Source organism: Squalius cephalus (assembly GCF_949319135.1).
Source record: "Squalius cephalus genome assembly, chromosome: 15".
Classification (NCBI taxonomy): domain Eukaryota; kingdom Metazoa; phylum Chordata; class Actinopteri; order Cypriniformes; family Leuciscidae; genus Squalius; species Squalius cephalus.
The window spans coordinates 14,056,864-14,077,882 of NC_137136.1; the positions used below are offsets into that span (position 1 = coordinate 14,056,864).

Consider the following 21,019-nt stretch of genomic DNA (forward strand, 5'->3'; position numbering starts at 1 on the left):
AAAAAATATTTTTTTTTTACTTTAGTACTGTAAAATTATAAAATAAGTGCAAATTATTAAATCTATATATTTGACCACTGAATTTAATCATCATATTTGGGGGTCATTGTCATCAAAATGTTTAAAACACAGCTCATGCAAATAATTTAATTCACTCAAATATTTTGTCTCACTTGATTTAATTTGAGTATATTTGATCTATCTGAGTGGAATCTACCTAACCTTGGAGCACAGGGTACAATGATGACTGTTTAATGGGGTGGTATAATGCCCCTTTTTTTACAAGATGTAAAATAAGTCTCTGATGTCCCCTGACTGTGTATGTGAAGTTTTAGCTCAAAATACCCCACAGATAAGTTTTTATAGCATGTTAAAATTGTCCCTTTTTGAGGGTGAGCAAAAACATGCCGTTTTGTGTGTCCCTTTGAATGCAAATTAGCTGCTGCTCCCGGCACAGAGGGCGGAGCTTCAACAGCTTGTGTGTTAGCAGCCTGTAGACACACACTAAAATGACTGTTCTTCCTTTTATGTTGAAACCGAAGTCGGACAATAATGGAGAGACTCAAGAAGAAGTGACAACATGTAGAATGCAACAAGACATTTCTGAATGGTTAGTTGATGAATTTATGTAGCTAATGTGGAGTTAACTATCTTCAAGTCATTGATTAGGCCTAGCACATTCTTTCATTATAATAATCTATAAATCGGTAGTGTGGGAACTGTTGTAAGATGCCTACAGAGTGACATGCTATTGCATTTGTGTTGCGTACTGTATTGCAATAAATGTGAAAAGACGGACGTGACAGCTTGAGCAGACTCACAAATGTGCTGTACTACAACAACTCTTCCTCTTCTCAACATGGACTGCGTGTTCCCGGGGGAGGGGTTTAAGTAAATGTTAGGGTTTGTGATGTCACTAACCCAGGAGGAAGCTTGTGTAGTCCCTACCAGCCATTTGTTGTAGTCCTTAAAAAGAGATCTCCCTTTGCTTTGAACTTTAAGCGTTGTAACTTTGCAGATGTTGTTTATGCTCAAACAGCAACATTACACACTAACTAAAGTTAGAAAAGTGAAATCATAATCAACCATCCCTTTAAATGGATCATGAAAATGGTCAATAAAAATTTGCTTTGGTCTTTTGACATACTGTATAAGAGGGTTTTGTACCATTAAGAACATCCTGCAAGTTGCATAGCTTAAAGCCCGGGACACACCAAGCCGACGTTAAAGGAGAACTCCGGTCAATTTTAACATTGAGCTCATTTTTTTGTACATTTGGAGTGCTGTCAATACAGAGAACAACGACAAAAATCGGTGTTGCCTACACCGAGTTATTCTATTTTTAAAATTTGCACCCTGTTGACTTCAATGGGGCAAGTACTAAACCTGCTTTTAGCCTCTTAACATCCTTGATGTGTCATTACAAGTGCACAGAAAATGTGAGTGATTCCTTCTGAGTGAACACGAGTGACTCTGACTGCAGTAGATGTGAAAGAAATGTATAAAAATGATGTTATTTAAGCCAGCGCAAATACCTTTGTTTACATCCTGTTTTTCGGTTGAAGTCCAAAGTAGTCGATTGCAGAGTTCACACGCATAGGTTTAATACCTAATGATCACGCGCGTGAACTCTGCAATCGACTACTTTGGACTTCAACCGAAAAACAGGATGTAAACAAAGGTATTTGCGCTGGCTTAAATAACATCATTTTTATACATTTCTTTCACATCTACTGCAGTCAGAGTCACTCGTGTTCACTCAGAAGGAATCACTCACATTTTCTGTGCACTTGTAATGACACATCAAGGATGTTAAGAGGCTAAAAGCAGGTTTAGTACTTGCCCCATTGAAGTCAACAGGGTGCAAATTTTAAAAATAGAATAACTCGGTGTAGGCAACACCGATTTTTGTCGTTGTTCTCTGTATTGACAGCACTCCAAATTTACAAAAAAATTAGCTCAATGTTAAAATTGACCGGAGTTCTCCTTTAAAGAACTGACTGGGTTGTCGCCTCTCGTCGGCTGCGTCTCGGCCAAAAAGCTGCGCTTGAACACACCGAAAGGACTAAAGTCAAAAAAGGTGTTTCTGGGGTAACGTGCAATAAACCAATCAGAGTCTCATCTCCCATCACCTTTAAAAGCCAGTTGTCGCTATTTACATGGCGGAATTTGCAAGTGGAAAGACTGAACACTTCTCCAGAGAGGAAACGGATCTGCTCGTGCACGAGGTTAAAGTGCACAAGCAGACCATCTACAGGACAAGCCGGATTCCACCATATCTTTATGCACACAATAATAATATTTTACATTGTAATCCTTTTATTTTTAATATTTGGGTAGTTTGTGTAGTCCCTGTGTGTGTAATAAGCAGAGTGTACGTGCGTTGTGCACACGCCTATAGGCTCATATTACTAATCCACCCTTTAAATAACAAAAAAATAAATACTGCGCCATTGCCTTTAGACCAGGTTTTTGTTGGTCAATGGCGCAGTCTATTTCAGTTGCTTCAAAATAGCAATGCATTGAAAGTGGGCATTGATACTGTTTTCTATGAAATGATGTTATCCAATCATATCAGTGGCCGTTTACTGACAAGTCTTAAAGGAGCCGTCCCTTAAAAAAACTTATAATTTCAGGCAGAGGGTCAGGTTGTTGGAAATAATCATTTTTCTGCATATATATTTGCTTTTTCTGTGCAAAAATCTTTTTTAACATTATAGGTGAACTCCAAAGAACATAAAAAAGCAATGTCATGACCCCTTAAAAATGCTTCGGAGAAAAGACACACTAGCATACAAACAACTTATCATCTAATGCTGGCACCCCATTTCAGCCCCTGCCGTTCTCCTGCCTCGCCCTGCCCTGCATATTCAATCTATCTGTGAATCAGCCCTCTCTACCTGACATGATTTAAAGTCCTTATTTCCATTAACCTGAGAGGGGAGAGAGTGACAGAACGAGAGGGAAGGAAAGGGAAAGAGAGGGAGCGGGGATGACTTCATCTCATATTGAAGGATAAATGGAAGGACAAGATAAAAAAAAATCTCCTGCATAAAGTGGTAAATTGGGATCTTGCAGGTGCATAATATCTGAACATCAATATGCCTCAGAGATGCATGCTTTTCATTATACCTGAATTGGCCAACACACTTGCACACATACATTAGCACAAACACGCTCTCTCATCATATGGAGATTAAATTGCCCCTGGGAGAGAGCGAATAGGGAAAAGGAGAACACAAAGAGAAAATATCCCACAAGATAATAAAGTCATATTTTCTTCATATTCTTCTACCCGCAGTACACCCCAAAAAAACAAGCCGCAGATCTATTTTAAAAACCAAAGCCAAAGTATTACCATCGTACATCTATTGCCCTCTTTTCTTACATTTCTCCCTCTCAGTCTAGCAGAATTTCATTAGATTACATTGATTAGCATTTAAATGCATAGTTCGCTCTGGAGCTGCATTTTCTCTTGTCGTATTTCTTGTTCTCCTTCTCTCAAGTCTCACGTTGCCTGACTTAAACTCAGCATTAAGTTTTTTTGCAGCTTATTCAGGGCAAAAGCCCATTGGAAAGGGATCATGTGACTAACATGACTAGTTTATTTTAATGTGATGTGTGCACACTGACTCCTGAAAATGACTACATCCAGTTTGACCTGTTGATTTTAGCCATATATTGCACTTTCATGTGCAATAAGTCTGATTGCCAAAAGCGCAGAATTTATGGACTTTATGGTAATAGTGGCAATCAGTACAGGTCAAGTTAATCAACATGGTGAAATCAAGTGCAGCTACAGTAAATGCGTCTTCACTACAAATCAATTATTTGGGATGTGAAAACAAGACTTGTGCTAATAATTGCACTTTACCTACTAAACTGTGATGAACAATAGCACATTTACACTATCAATGAAAAGGTTGGGGTCAGTAAGATTTTTTGTATGTTTTTGATAAGTCTCTTATGCTCACCAAGGTGTGATTCATTTTTTGCTCAAAAATACAGTGAAAACAGTAATATTGTAAAAAATTATTACAATTTAAAATAACTGTTTTCTATTTTAAAATGTAATTTATTCCTGTGAATTTTCAGCATCATTACTCCAGTCTTCAGTGTCACATGATCCTTCAGAAAGCATTCTAATATGCTGATTTGGTGCTTAAGAAACATTTCTTCTTATTATCAATGTTAAGAACAGTTTTGCTGCTTAATATGTTTCTTGAAACAGTGATATATATTTTTGATCAATAGACAGTTTAAAAGAACAGCATTTATTTGAAATGGAAATCTTTTGTAAAATTATAAATGTTCTTACTGTCACTTATTCTTGCTGAATAAAAGTATTCATTTCTTTCAAGAAAAAAAAAATACTGGTAAATGGTAGTGGTAGTGTATTTTATTTCTATATTGTGTAATTCAATTCTACCATTTGGTTTGTAATTGATCTGATTTATTGTATTTTTAAGATATTACTGACACACTTTAAAACTCTGTTATTCCATCTACATCAGTTTTATATTTTCAGTGCAGCTGCTTTTGGTTTCTATAACAAAACCCAAAATTCTAGATTCTAGCCAAGATTCTAGAGCTCTTTATAATTCTAATGCGCTCTATGATTATGGAAGACTGTATGGCATCTGACAGCAGAAGATGTATGACTCTGACATAAGTTTGGCTATGGAAGCATATAATTGAATGCTGGAGTAAACCAAAGCTCTTCTGGGACACAGATAAGTACTCTCACAAGTTCTGTCCATTTTGTTGGCTGCGGTCTGGAAATCTGCTGTGTACGTAACAATGTTCATGAGTTCAAGATGAAATGATTCCCCATTTCTGTTTATAGAGATCAATCCTCACATTAGGACACATTAAGAGCCAATAATCAAGTTTATGGTCAGAAAATATAATTAAACACTTAATTAAAATAACTTGTGTGTGTGTGTGTGTGTGTGTGTAGAGATAAATGCACTAATCAGCAATAGTATGTTAAGAATAAGATGTTGATCTCTCAGTAACATTTCCACTTCAGGGTTATGACTTCTTTTTAATAAACCGAAATTGCAGCTGTATGTCAGTGGATGTGACTCAGGAGCGGGGAAACATTAAAGTGAGCTGGGAAGAATATTGCTGCTGTTGCTTTCCACAACTGATGACAACCACAGCGACCACTCAGCAAAACATTAATAATAACAAATTCAATCCCTCGATCTGCACTCATTATAGCACACACAACGAATTAACTTCTGCTTGACAATTGGAGAGGCAGTATTACTGTAGATACATCCCTGACAAGAGCTGATATTTCATAAAATGGTGAGTATGTCAACATGACCTTTCAGCTAGAGATCTTTGCAACTGCTAAAAAACATACGTAAATTAGTATTCCTGCTGCTCAAATGGTAGAGCATGGTGCTAGCAAACCAGAATCATTGGTTTGATTCTGCTAAAAAAATTATACCTGGAATGCAATGTAAGTCACTTTTAATTAAAGTGCCTGGCAAAGGCATAACAACGTAAAATGTTAACATTATTAATGTCTGTAATATATTCATAGATAGATGCATGAATTTGTCAGAGAATACTTTTTGTGAGCAAAAAACAAACAAAAATATTTTTTTTATTAAACTATTAATTTTCTTCTGTGTGGGCCTGAGTGAATTCACGTAGTGTAACAGCGCAACGCTTCTGGGTTGTACTTGAGCCACTGTAGTCACTTGGATTATTTTAACGATGCCTTTATTAACTTTTCTGGGCCGGCAAGTTTCGATCCCATAGAAGCCTATGGAGGAGTGATCCAGCTCTCAGATTTAATAAAAAATATCTTAATTTGTGTTCCTAAGATGAACGAAAGTCTTGCGGGGATGGAACAACATGAGGGCGAGTAATTACTGACAAAATTTTCATTTTTGGGTGAACTAACCCTTTAATGAATGCTGTAAAAGTATTGTTCACTCTTTGACACCTAAATGCCTTAAATAATGTAATCAAATCAATACTTTATTGTAAATGTAAACCAGAATGCTAAATCAATTTACTGTAAAACTACTTTTAAATGTTATCTATGAAGTCATCCTGGTCATTGTATATAGACTGTCTAGAAAAAAATCTGCAACCGCACTTGGTTATAAATTTTGAAGACATTTTACGGCCATCTGATTTTTACCAGATGTTTTAAGTATGTTTAGAGTAACGTAAGCCCTAAGAGACCTTTAACAATGATGCACGCTATAGACACACAAAATTGTCGATTGCACAGACAGCTTGTGTACAGAATTCAGTAGCTGTGTAGGCTCTTTTATTCTAATGAACCGTAAAAGTGTTTACTGTGGCAAGACTAATAGAAGGGTCGCGTGATGTAGCTTTAACTCACTTGAATCCCGGCGCCACTGTGGCACAGTTCCCCGCACTCAGCCAGATGCAGTAGGGGTCTCGCGAGGACAGACAGCTCCTAAAACACACACACACACACATACAGAGTTAACTCATACCACATGTCCTGGAAAGGTTGTGTTTTCCCTCGCTCACTGTCTCCTGACTCCCTCCCATTTCCCTTTCCCCTCTCTCTCCAAGTGTATGTGACAAGCTGGAAGGGACAGCCAGACACGGCATCTCCATAACAAAGCATTAATGCCTCTCGCTGGTCAGACAGTCAGTCAGACTCAGAAAAAAGAGAGAGAGAGAGGAAAAAAAGTGACTGACTGCTGTAGAGTCAGGTGTGTGTGTGTGTGTGTTTGTGTATTTGTGTTGCATGATTGACAGGTGTGTTGTGTTTGCCAGAGGCCAACTGAGATTCAGATACATGGCAAAGCTGGCGAGTTGCACCATGAAGCAGTGAGAGAGAGACGGATGGAAAGAGAGATGGAAAGAGAGCAAAAGACAGGGAAGAAGGGACAAAAAGCATGTGTGAGGTGACTAGATGAGTCGGAGTGGAAGGGAGAGGTCACTTCCACTTTTCTGCTATTTTTTTCCCTCTTCACAGGTTGTTAATTTCTCCATGCTATGCCTGTTGGTCACTGTTCTTTAACAAATTAACTATTGTTAAATGTTAGACGTGTTAAAATGCTAAAATACTTTCTCTTATTCCAGTTTAAATTGTAAAAAAATGAAAGCAAAAATGGAGTTGGTGGCTTTAGTCTGTCTATAAGGGTTAAAGACATCTATATGCTAATGACCTACTAAAAGTTGACAACAGTTTTACTGTGCACTTTGTTATACTTTATTTACATCGGCGAATCATGTATTTTACATTCATAGGAAATAGCTTACTTCTGCATTTAAAAAAAAAAAAAGGTGGATAATAAATAATTTAATTGATATGTTGAAAATTCACAGATTTTCTCTTCAGGTAGAACTGAGAAAAAATATTGATGACTTATCCTGCACTACACAGATTTTTGTCTAATCAAATGTTTTCTAGAATGACAATGTCCAACCCCTTAATACCACCTGCAACCAACTAGCAAGTAGCATTAGTTAGCTAACTAATGCCTATTGGCTTTTAAAAAATAAACTCACAAGCCCTTTGATACAGCGTGTCCCACCCAAACTTTCGGTTTTAACAGGAAATACGTCAGAATAAGGATTGCGATTTTCATTCAAAGTACATAAACAATTATAAGAAATCAAATTTATGCTATATTTGTGAAAAAATGCTGGATGGAAACTCCAAAATACATAAACAATTGCATAAAAATGTATGTGCTCAAATGAGTTGGATAATTTTTTTTTATCTGATAAGAAGATATAAGTGCATAAATGACAATGGAAATGCATTTACTGAATAAATCACTCGATGCGCAACAGAAATACTGTGACTTTGCCTCAGAAGATGTGATTGGATCAGTTTCATTGTATAGCATGTCAAATATTGTTTTAGTTATTTTGAAAATGCCTGAGCCAAAGTCTGTCATCAAAATGATTTGGTGTATTGACCTCACAGAACTCTCACATGATTGTGTTCACAAACATCAGGCGTCCGAACGCAAGATAACATGACAGCGTTTATTGCATTTCGGGGGGCTCTGAGGCACAAGTCAATTATGATGTAGAGTAAAAGAGCCACAGTGGCTTCCCGATTGCAGCAACAGTTATTTGGCGCCAGTTTCCTAGGAAGTGACGATTTTTGTTCTCTTGAACACATGGAATGTAAACGGTGCTTTATTCGCAAATGTTTTATGTGATAATCCAATTTTGTGCACAAGCTAAATGCACAAATTTTGGATGGAAACATAGCTATAAAAACATTGCGACCTGCCTGACATGGACTAACAGCGGCTCAACCAATGGAGTGAGTTATTTGCTTGACCAACCAGTGGAAGATAGTTCAGGGAAACCTGGTTGATACAAAACCGATTTTTTTTGCAATTCTCTTTGACCAGGTTTTTAAACCCGTTTGAATTTAAACAAACACAGCTATTTTTGCAACCAGCACTCGGCGTGTCTGAAAACAATTCAGCGAGATAAAAACAGAGGGAAAAAAAGAGAGATGTTTTCTCACAAGTCCACAGAGAATCCCGTGTGAGTGTTTCTCCTGAGGCTGAGCAGGCATGAGCTAACATATTGGTAAAAAGTTAAGACACGGTTGGATCAGACATCAGGATTGTTTTTGGAAAGAAATTGGGAATGAAATTCCCTGATAGGATTTGGAGATCTTTTTAAAAGGGGAAACAGTCTATCAGCTTCGTTATACTACAGCTGTGTGGAAAAAAAGGAATTGTTTGCTGTGTCTTGGCCTGCAGCCAATCAGATGGCTCTAATTTACGTGAGAGTAGTCAAAGCATGTGGTGATGCTGGCTGGAGGACTGTAGCATGCGAAGGAGGAAACACGTCTACATCAACGAAGACCGGGATGCAAGCTAAAACCTTTTGCCCTCTAAAATGCATCTGTGTTTAAATTTCAATGCATTTATGAATGCATGTCTTTGGAAACACACACTGCTTTCACTGCACTTATGGAGAACATTATCCATAATAGATCAAAAGAGAACTGGCACAGGACTTTTTTTAGAAGATTCTTTAGAAGACGACTGTCTAGATTTTTCTCTGAGGACTGAGCTGCTGCACTGCATCGTCAATAGAGTTTGTAATGTTGGCTCCATCTTCAATAAATATCTTAAAATACTCTATTATAATAACCCTTATGAATGTACTTGTTTAAAAGAGTACAAGTTACTTAAAGGTGTAGTACAAGATTGTATTAAGTGTTTTCACATGTAATACATTTTGAATTGAATGATTGGGGGTCTGGGTTCCATGTGCATTTTCACTCACTTTTTGCAGTTGCTGTAGTCAGAACAGCGACTGAGAGGAACACGGATCACGCAACTTGAGAATGCCACAAACAGGGCATGATGGTCCTTGTCCAACTCCAATCCCAGAATCCTACGGTCCTCGCCACGCACATTACATCTGAAGAGAGAAATGGTGGTTTGTGTTGGAATGTCATTTTAGTTATTAAAGAGGATCCAAGAGTACCATATATGTACATACAACATTAATGCTAATAAAGGCTATATTTGAAATTGGATACTAGCATACTGTTACAACAACAATGAAATAGGGACATTTTCTAAATGCATGGAATACCTGGATTATCCAATACATAGGAGTCCATTAAGGAATCCATTAAAAAAAATGTAATAGGCAGGGCTGTTATAGTTAACTAAAACCATTACAAAAGTTATCACTTGAAATGAAATAAATGTTAATTGAAATAAAAAGATTGTTTTTTTATGTTATTTTATTTCAGCTAGATGCTAAGCCAACATTTCTCATTTAGTTTAATTTAATGTACTAAAATGACTAAAACTAAACTTGAAATAAAAAATGAATAAAATCTATATAAACAATTTAAAAAAAATAATAATAAAAATGACAAAAACACATAACTCAAACTTTTAATATAGAGTAGTCATATAGACTACTTTATATGACTATAGTGGTCATATGGACTACTTTGGAAAAATTATATTCGTATACATTTTTTTGTGCTTGAAATGTTCTCCTGGTCACAATATGCTTTCATTTTATGGAAAAGAACAGCTCAGTGATTCTTTAATACATCTTATTTTGTGTTCAAAAATAGAATGAAAGTGGTTTTAAAGGAGGTTAGGATAAACCTTTCTCTCTAATGGAAGGAAAAAGCAATCCCCAATAAAAGAAAAAAGAAGAAAAAAGAAAAACCCAATATAGAAAGAAATCCAATATGTGTATCACACAGATGAGTCACTCCCATTGAGTTGATTGAAGAAGGTCATGCCATAAAGGCTGACTGTAATTCATCTTCCTCAGTATCTGTAATAATCTAAATAAATCCTTTGCATCATGTCAAGCGTCTTTCCCAAAGGCTAACCTAGACGCGAGGTGGGGTTTTCATGAGCAATGCTGCCTGAAGATGTGGTCACATTTTGTTGTGGAACTTGTGAGTCTCAGCTGGAGTTGAGGCTTGTTGTCAGATACACAAGAGGAACACAAACATGGACGAGATCCCAGGAGTACAATTACAGCTCCACACGTACCATCCGCCCCATTTACTTGAGGAGAGATTCTCTCTTAATCAAACGCCTCTGTCGACATAGAGACCTGTCAATGAGTGTGAAGTGCATGAGAAGAGCAGAACAGTGAAAGAACCTTCTAGGTGAAGATGTTTGCTCATAAAAGTGGCATTTTATTTTATCTGTTGAATGGTTTCTTTCACTGGGCATCCCTAAAATCCCTTTTAGGCAAGTCAGTCTACTTGGCAGCCATCTTGGTACAGCTCTTATCTACTTGAATAAAGAAATCTCTAAAACCGTTTCAATAAAATATTTCAAATGATCAATAAAATCTGACAACAAGATTTAACATTTTCAACTCAATTCACACTAAAAACTTACAATTGACTCACTAAACTAAGTTGATGTGATCTGGCAGTGATCTGACTGACATATGGTACAGCAGCAAGTTTCTCTGCATCCTTAGTTCAATAAGTATTCCCATTCATTTCTCCCATGGGAACTTTAAAAACATTGGGAAAAAAAATCAGAAAAATCAGGTACAACACTGTGAATTTAACAGCTTTAATGAGGGAAAGAGCTGAAATCCCAAAAAGCAATCCGAATGACATAACTGAATTAAATACAATGGAAAAATATAAAACTATTGATTTAAAGATGTTGATCATATGTAAAAAAAAATTTTTTATATATATTATATATATATATATATATATATATACAGTATATTACGTTTATTGCAAAATATGCATGTGGCTTGATGGCTTCAGAAAAAGCATACAGTTGATAAACAACCTCATAGGTCTGTCTTTAATGGTTTATAAGTAATCATCATTAGAAATCTATTTTTCCTATGGAGAAAATGAATGGGACTTTAACTTCTGGAACCTACAAAACTCTACATACCGGTAGTTGCATATTAAACAACAAATAGTATTTTTGCTTTCAGTGTGGGCTGACAAAATATCATCACGTTGTAACAAAAGAGTACATGTTTAAGTGTGTGTGCATTATAACTCACTTGTTGGGGTTGTAAACATCTATGTCCTCCAAAACCTGCGTGCTGTAGGTGGAGTTTGGGTGTGTGCTGGCGAGAATTTTCAGGACTCGTCCGTTCTCTGAACCCAGAAACAAAACGGTGTAGTTCTTATACGGGCCAGCTGCCGTGTCCACCGCGATCTGGGTCAGCTTGAACCTACATCAGGAAACATTAGCTAATTAGTCAATAAAACAAAATCACAAACATGTCTTACAACAATAAATACTTATTTATTCTCCAGCACTAATAACAGTTTCCTTGACATGCAGATGTTGAGAAAACAACGGGAGACGGAGGCAGAGTATTAAAATAATGAGTCTAATTTTTATTGGAGCATGCTTATTTGTGTGTGCGTACCGGCTGGTGGTTCGTGTGAAGCAGGGTCGGTTGTTGACAGACGGTACGGCCTCGTCCATTAGTGGATAAGATTTAATGAATGTAAGAGTCTCATCAGGGAAATTTGTGGAGGACTTATAGCCAGCAGCAGGGCCATCACCAGCACAGGATCCCGGCCTAGAGAGACGGAGAGAGAGAGAAAGAAAACAATTGACTTCTACCTGCACAGACTTTCCCATGAAGGCTCATGGAAATTATCTACAAAAACAGCTCACAGACATACAATTAACAAGAGCCACTCCAACCATCTGCCACTGTTAAATAAAAGCTGTTTTAGAGTCCATCAGGCCGAACAAGCTGCTCTCCGAGCTCCAGAGAACAGGTCCAGGCATATCACGCAGAGCAAGATGAAAAGGAAGTCTTTGGCACTTGTGTGTATGTGGTGTTTTAGGTTGGATTTGTTGTTAATATATTCTTTTGTGCAGTGCCTCACGCTACTCTAGGGATATCACATTTATTTGATCTAAAATGCAGTTAAAACAGCAATACTGCGAAATATTACAATTGTTTTCTATTTTAATATCTTTTAAAATGTAATTTATTCCTGCGATGGCAAAGCTGAATTTTCAGCATCATTACTCCAGACTTCAATTTCACAGAATCCTTCAAAAATCAAAGCTTTGCTACTGAACCACTACATTATATTAACAGCAACAAGTGGGTAACATTGTTGATTTTAAAGTAATTAAACTCACAGCTTCATTGTTAACAGAGAGCAGGGCCGTAGCTAGAGGATTCGGGGCCCCCTGAAAAAATATTGATGTGGGCCCCCACCACCCTCCACCATTATCATATACTGTGCAAACTAACAATAATATAAAAACTAACAAAAAGCAAGAAATTGTTAAATAATAATAAACCAATTTTATAAAAGTAACAGCAAAATAATATATTTTTTTTCCCCCATCAGTCTGTTGTAATAAAAAAGTAAACATTTAGAAATTGCCAAGAATGCAGTCAAATTTAAAAAATAAAATCATTTATTGGAACTGGTAATATATTATTACATAAAACTAATAAATGTATTCATCCAAGTGCAGTGTGTTGTATTTGTGTTTCCTCGATGTAATAAAATACATCATCAGCCAGCAGGTCAGGTGTATAATGCAATGCGTCATGACTCGTGTCAATTTTTTAACTCTATTTACAATAGTGTAAAGGATTTTGACCACGCAATCATTCGGTCGATTGTGGTGTGCACCGATAATGAAAAGTGACAGTAGGCTACCCGGCAGGCTGTAGATGGTAGTTTTCTTATTCCCAGCGAAATAACAATACAACCCGTCCAACATATCTCCTGGCCTCCCTCTCCTTCTTTTCATGGCGTTTCTGGTACCCTGATTTATGTTTTCTTTTCCCAGACATTTTTCAGTCAGTCAGTCTCCTGCTCTTCCACCAAGTTCATCATTAACTTCAGGCAGCTGCCGCCTCAACTCTGATTGGTTCTGTTCACAAGCTGGGGGTGGGACTTACAATTTTATCGGGTCCATCTGATGTTGTCACTGACTGAATAATTAATAATTACTTTAGATTGGACTAAACCATTTTTAGGGGAGGTAAGAGAAGCAGATATTTGGAAAAAATATTTAACCAAATTGCATGTTTTTGTGGTTTTCATTTAAATCTCAGGCATACAACTAATATACATATAAGAATTATTCATACAACAGGGGCCTATATAATATAACTGCTGGATTTTGTGGGGCCCCCTGGGCAGCGGGTGGAATTGTCACCACCTTTCACCCCACTAGCGACGGCCGTGACAGAGAGAGATGCTGATCAGATTCAGGTAATTCATACACGCATCTCTCATATCTCTCTCTCTCTCTCTCGATAATTAATTCAAATAAATGCTAATTCATTCATTCATTCATTATTTTTTTAATCGCTACTTCTATGTTCTTTCATTATTGAATGTTTACATGAATAGTTAATCGAGAACTTAAAGCAGTATTTACCTAATGGAGCACTACTTTAAGAATACTCAAGTTTTTTAATGTAATATATTTATAATCAATATAAAGGTATTTACAATACTTATATTAGTATTGAAATTTTAAGAAAAAATAATGATCAACAGCATACTTTTTGCAGAGTTAAAAATGGTTTTGAGAAAGGTGAAATTGACTGATATTGGTGTCAAATGGATTGTTGGTATTGTGATAACCCTTCGTGACTCACCGGGGTTTGGGCACCACTTCATCAGGAACTGGCGTCCAGGCTGACTCGCTGTTTCGCTGCTCCTTAAACTTCCCATTAAACACTTTCTCTATGTCATCCATGTAGAATGCACATACAGCAGAACCGGTGATGCTGAAGAGAGAAAAACTCTGTTTGGTTCCACCTATTTTATCTAAACAAACTCTTAATGCAACAAACAAATCATTCACAAACAGACCAAATGGATTGGAGTTAAATGCATTTAAGGAGTTGTTGAAGTGCGTGTGGAAATACAAAATGTATTGTGGTGGGACTGTGGTACCTGTTGGCTTGAGTGGTAAAGACACCTAGCACCGCAGGCCTGTGGTTGATCTGCATGACGTTGGTTAATGACTGAAGAACGTCAAAGTAGAAGAACGAATCACCTGGAACTGAACAGTTCAATCGCGCTTTCAGGAAAGAAGTCCAGTACCGCTCTAGAACCCGCGGAGAACCGCCGTTATCATTCTTACACACGCGAGCGACTCGAGAGAACACCACCTGGTTTAAGTAAATGAGACATAAAGAATGTAAGGAAGTGTGTGACCTCTTTCAAACCTCTCTCTCTCTATATATATAGATGCACCGATTGCAATTTTCTTGGCCGATTCAGATTTGTGTGACATGTCGATACAGATTTTTGCCGATTCCGATTTTCTAAGAACTATAATTGACGGCATATACAAACAAAAATCTACTTTTCTTCAATGCAGAGTTTTATTTTCATAAAAAAATACACAAGTAAAAAGTAAAAAAATAAGAACAAAAACAAATTGCAAACAACAGCACAAACAAATGCAACAGAAAAAAGAGAGCAATGAAATAAACATGGCTTAAAGTTTTTCAAGTGGGTATACAGTCAGGTAAGAAATACTACAGAAATTAAAGTAATCAAATGTAAAATAAGACTAGATAGTCTTCATTGTAAAATTTAAATACAGATTAATGCTTACAATTAAAGTTATAAAACGTATTCAGTCAAAAACAGATAGTGATTTTCTCTGCCTTTTGTTCTTTTATTAACATGACAGACAGCAGCAGGAATATTATGCTCCTGTCACTTTAAGAGTTTATGCATGAATCCAATATACTGTTACACAACAGGTGTCATCTTTCTCAACTATTTAATGTTCCAAAACTGACTGTGTTTAACACAGCCAAGACAGGCAATTTGGCATAACTTTGTGTGTATTTGACCGTTCACTTCCCATCAGAGAGATGAGAGCAAGAACGCGCAGCTGATGTTATTCCCTGTACCGCTGGCAACAAAACAGACCAGTTCGGAATCGGAAAGACGTGAGACGGGTCGATCAGGCGGAAAATCGCCCAATTCCAGTCCCTGGTCGATGAATCGGTGCATCTCTAATATATATATACATAAATTGCTTAAAACATGAATAAAATAGTCTGAAAAGAATTTAATAAACTTGATTAATGACATATACTCTGACAATAATCTTAATATTTTATGCAACTTTGCTTCAAGTAAATTAATTTTATTTTAAAGGACATTTACATTTTTTCCTGGAAAACAAGACAAAAGAAGTGATTTAGAAAAAAATATTTTTGCAGTGTACTTGAAGTGTCTGACCTTGCCAAGGGTGGTGTACTCTACAGCGATCTCACTGAGAAAGAAGTAGACGTAGTTCCCATACTCAATGGCATGAAGGAAATGAGGCTCTACATAAACAAAGACACAATTAGAAAAAGAACAGAAATTATAGAGAAAATACCTACATAACAGATGACCCACCTCTTAGCCATTTTGAGTCGTATTTTACGGTACGCAGAACAGGACTGCTTTCTCCTAAACTTCGGTAAATCACTGCATCACTTGCTAGAAAATCCGTCATTGTGGCTGAATAAAAGTCACCGCCTGGGAAGTGAGGTGAGAAATAAGTATTGATAAATCAAAACAACACAAAACCCCACAAAGCAGAGCTCAGTTCAGTTCAGTGTATATATGGCACAAAGAGAAAATGAGAGACATGTCTCATCTCCCCCATGTCCCTTTTAAATCTCTGTGCGTCTGTGATCACTGCTGTCTCACTGAGACTTCCTGCACTTTGTAAAATGTCAGTGGAACACTAGTGAGATTATAGGAGATTTCGTGTCTTCCTCCCCAGACGGATGGTGCTCTGCCAGCTCACCGGCAAACAGGCCAACGTTAGACTGGCGGGATTCGAAAGGGCAACGGGCTTGACCGACCACCTCCTCTCCATCCTGGTCCAGAGATGACATCTGACCAGAGAGAGAGAGAGAGAGAGAGAGAGAGAGAGAGAGAGAGAGAGAGAGAGAGAGAGAGAGAAAGAGAGAGAGAGAGAGAGAGAGAGAGAGAGACATAAGAGATAAGACCTCTTACACACTGAGCAAATGAAGAACACTAACACAAAAATAGTTTGAAAAACATCCATTCAAATCATTGTTGTTTTGGACCATATTGGCTTTCAATGTATGGGCAAAAACTAGCTTTTCGAAACATTTTTTGTTATGCAGAGAGAAACTCATACAGGTTTGGCATGACACGAGGGGAAATGAATGATCCAACCCCTTTAATGTTGTTTAATATTGTAAATTCTGATCATTTGAATCGAGAAAGATTAGTGCTGCATTGGTGAATCGTATACAATTTAGTTCATGTTTTGAAAGCTGTTTTTGCTGTCAAAGACTTTTGGGAGCTTGAATTCGGTGTTGTATAAATGTTTGTGGACCAGTGGGTGGTGTGTGTTCCATGGTTGTTTTGTTTTGTTCCTCTTTGGGAACTGTAGGTGTGAACAGTGTGCCAGCTTCTCTTGTTAGTCAGATGCAGAGCAGAAGCTTCCGACCTGTGGTGTTCACAGAAGAAAAAAACAGCGTGCTAATTGCCTGGTTTGGGTGATGCACACATACATGTGTACAAATCCACAAAGATATTCAACCTGCAGGGCTAGAGATGTCCTCACAAAGACGGCTGGATTACATACATGCACAAACACATTTAGCAATGTGGCTGAAAGGATCCTGTGGGCATTCTGGTATTCAGGGTCACATTGTGTGTCATCCCCATCGGATTAACACCTACTGAACCTGCTGAAGCTCACCACTACTTACACTGTCATGTAGCTCATAGGGATAGAGAAGAATAGAGGGGAATTAAAGCAGGAGTAGCATTGGATTGGTTCTGTCAAAGGTTGACCATCTGTACACTTCTGTCCAGGGAAAGCATGTCTGTTTGTTTTGGAACATTGGAAGAACTAGTAATTCAACCCGAACCTCCATTCGCAAGGACGACTTGAAACATGCACTAAAATGTAAACGATTCAGCAATGCATTACTAATCTTTCTCAAAAGATTTTGGATCGATTCAAACCGATTTCTCAGTGATACATTACTCATTTTGAGGTACATTATGAGATGTTGCATCTGTAATTCCTCACCATCAGCATTAACAAGTGTATGTCCATAAACAAACCGATGTGTATATTTTACATTTTTTGCAGTGCACATGTGGGAACTGTGTCAATAACAGCGCACGCATTAGACGAGCACTAACATGAATGACTGATGTAACAAACGTTTGTAAAACAAATCTTGCTCCATCCTTTATTTTTACTCAAAGTAGTAAGAACGACAGACAATCTGCACTAATAGACACAGTTTTAGGTAATAGTGTCCCACAGCTGCTTAGCAGAAGTATTTCAGTAAGACAGTAATAACGTGAGTTGGCCGGTTAGCCGGAGACCTACACAATGTAAAACACAAAACTATGTATTTTGAACACCCGGTAGAAAATATATACATAAATAATTAGTCATACTTACAGGTTGTGATTCTGAGGAGCAAGTTAGTCCAAATAAACTGGGTATTGAGACCCATCTTTCTAAAGCAAGCGTAAAACAAACTCCGAGATTTGAGAAGCAGTCGTCAGTAAAATGACATTTGAGGGCTGGTCAAGTTGTTCGCGGGCAGACAATGCACAACATAGGCGAGCATTATGCAAATGTATCCTCTAGTGACATAGAACCGTAAAGCAGTAGGATACGAATAAAAAAACAACTCGTTTAGGCGGTTCAGAGTCTTTATTTGGGAGACAATAACTTTATTTATCGTGCACTCTCGACTTTATAACTTTGCAGAAAGTTTACAATCACAAACAGCTATATTACACACTGCATTAAAGGAAATATTCGAAAAACCATAATAGGGGCAATTTAAAGGGGACCTATTATGACCTTTTTCAAAGTCTTGATTTTGTTTTTGGGGTCTACTAGAATAAGTTTTCATGCTTGAATGTTCAAAAAACACGTAATTTTTCACATATTTTACATTGTTGCAGCACCTCTCTTCCCAGTCTGTCAGAAACACTCCGTTTAGATTCTGTCTCAATGAAACCCCTCCTTCCGAAAAGCACTCTGATTGGTCGGCTGGACCAATGTGTTGTGTTTGGTCAAACCGCTTCCAGCATGTTTAGTAAATGTCACACCCCTTACCATAACCGCAAGTTTCAACACGATACTAACGCAACTCAACCAGGCCTCACCCCTAGTGGCTTCAATTCACCAAAAGACAAGGTATGGCAAACTCTGATGTCGTCATTCAATTTTACTACAGTCTCACATATTTTCATTAATTCCTGACAGTATCACACACGCTGCTGCGGCAGCCATCCTCAAATATCACAACCAAGCACATCTATTCACACCTTAAATAATCTATTTAAGAGCAGATCATGACTTGTTCAAATATATTTTGAAGCCATTTGACAAACTGAATTGCATGACATTAAAATAATGCAAAGATAGAATGACAGCAGAGAGAAAAACAACCAAAATGCGGTTGGCATTTTGTGTGTGTGTGGTGCATCAAAAGATGAATCACATTTAACTTTGTTCATAATGCAGTTAGACAATTATTTACAGCTGTTATAAGAATGAACTGAAAGTCCCCTCTGAATCAGATTAGCCTATGTTGTACAGGTGTTGCTTGCTGTCTTTTTCATGACATGACATCTACTGATACTTGTTTCCTTTTCATTTTATTTATTCAGTCGTTATCTATAGCAACTATATGTTCAGCTAACTTCAAATCTGGCATGAAATGGCAGGATAATAGTGTTGTTTCTGGTCTTGCGTTATGCTGTTTGAGGAAGGTTCACACAATCAGCCACAATGGACCACTTGCACTGAACTTCGTGATGCACTTCTGTTTGGAAATAGTACATCTCACTTATTTCCTGTAATGTTTACTGTCAATGTACTGTGGTCAATGAGTTGAACAAACGCAAAATGTGTCTGCAATAAGATTTAAAATCTGGAAATTTTTATTGACAGGAGGAGGGATACTCTGATGTTTAGTGTGTGCAGAATTTTCCAAGCTCATCGGTACATGAAGTTTTAATCCAAACCAAGCCGATCTGAGAAAGCTGCGGCTGTTACAAACGCGCCATTATTTCATCACAGAGTGTCAGTGCTCATCTAAACTAGTGACCGCAACGCTGAAGTGTATGAGAACAGATGAATAACATCAGTACGAACCACAAACATTTATTTATTTGGATTAAATATTTTAAACATTGTGTCATTTTTCAGTGTCAATCTTTTTACTATAAACATGTTTATGCCCAAAATGCTTAATTAATACTCAAAGTAGTTGACTGTCATTCTCCTCTACGCTGTGTGTGTTACTGTTTAAGATTAATTAAATAGCCTATAGCCTATTTAACATCGTTAAAGGCACCTCGCGAGCATTCATTCATTCAACTATTTTAAAAGACTGGAATAAAGCACCAATGCACACAAGCAATCCTTTTTATTAGTCAAATTCATTTAAAAATGTAAACTCAACAGGTATAAAATATAAGAGAAAAACACTGTTAATGAGAAGACGAGCATATAGGACTGCTGCAGGTTAGTGGATAAATATATTTAGCCCATTTATTATTCAGAATGCACAGTTGGAAAGAAAATATATTTATAAGAACATTTCAGCAGGCTCAAGATAATTAATACAGAGATCATTATTCATTGTTTTAATCAATTGGCATCCATAAAACGTAGTGATAATCTGCATTCTCATGTATGTAGGTGTGCTGAACACTCCAACCGGAAACTCCCGATATGTACTAAGTAGAACGCGGAAGTAGTTGTACAAGTAGTCCATTGGTATGGCAGTAGCCATACCTTGCCATAAGCAATTGGCACCCTGCTCACCGCTTTTTTGTGCATGCCTTGGGCACAAATTATTTAAATGAGGAATATTGTGACATGTACGTTCCCGGAAGAAAACTCAAGACTACAATCAAGGCGTTTCAGGGGGTTCAGAAACAGTGCTTGCTTACTGATATAGTGAATACCTCCTTATGAAGTGGACTTTTCAAACCCTTTTCATGCTCAAACAACATTACACACTAAAGAAGGTTGAAAATGTAATAAGACCTCATAATAAGCATAAAAAGACATCTTTAATAATAATAATAATACAATTATTAGTGTTTTAAAACATTAAACGAGCAACAGATGACAGCAAAGGTAATCTGCATGTAACAATATGGGAAAGTGTAATAGTGAGAAAATGGTAAATTGAACTTTTCCAAAAGTCTCAAAAGTATATATTATAACAATCATCTAACTATAACAATCTCTCCTTAACCTCTCCTTGCACAGTTTTCCAGAAAGTTCTCCACAGCTCGAGCTGTGAGTTGAGAGTGAAGGAATGCGTGAGGAGACAAGGCAGAGGAACTGAGCGACATGATTTGCAAGACATGACATATTGTCCCTCTCCAGGGCTCTAACAGAACATCCCTCTCCTCGGTGAGATGCAGAAAAACGAGACTGTGAGCATGAGAAAATGGAGACAGACTGAGAGAGAAGCGGAGAGGAAGAGGAAAGAGAGGAATATGGAAGGAAGATGC

At 37.3% G+C, this 21,019-nt stretch overlaps 1 protein-coding gene across 5 annotated transcripts in view; it reads right to left on the reverse strand.

The window, feature by feature from the left end:
* Positions 1 to 21,019, reverse strand: part of sema6cb (semaphorin 6Cb) — a 146,992-nt gene that overhangs the window by 19,962 nt on the left and 106,011 nt on the right. For all 5 annotated transcript variants that reach the window (XM_079894534.1, XM_079894536.1, XM_079894535.1 and 2 more), the window contains 9 exons: positions 16,281 to 16,371; positions 15,884 to 16,006; positions 15,722 to 15,810; positions 14,414 to 14,631; positions 14,113 to 14,244; positions 11,893 to 12,048; positions 11,518 to 11,691; positions 9,274 to 9,411; positions 6,374 to 6,451 (listed from right to left, as the gene is read on the reverse strand). In XM_079894534.1, coding sequence (XP_079750660.1) covers positions 6,374 to 6,451; positions 9,274 to 9,411; positions 11,518 to 11,691; positions 11,893 to 12,048; positions 14,113 to 14,244; positions 14,414 to 14,631; positions 15,722 to 15,810; positions 15,884 to 16,006; positions 16,281 to 16,371 — 1,199 coding nt within the window. The remainder of the gene's footprint in view (positions 1 to 6,373; positions 6,452 to 9,273; positions 9,412 to 11,517; positions 11,692 to 11,892; positions 12,049 to 14,112; positions 14,245 to 14,413; positions 14,632 to 15,721; positions 15,811 to 15,883; positions 16,007 to 16,280; positions 16,372 to 21,019) is intronic.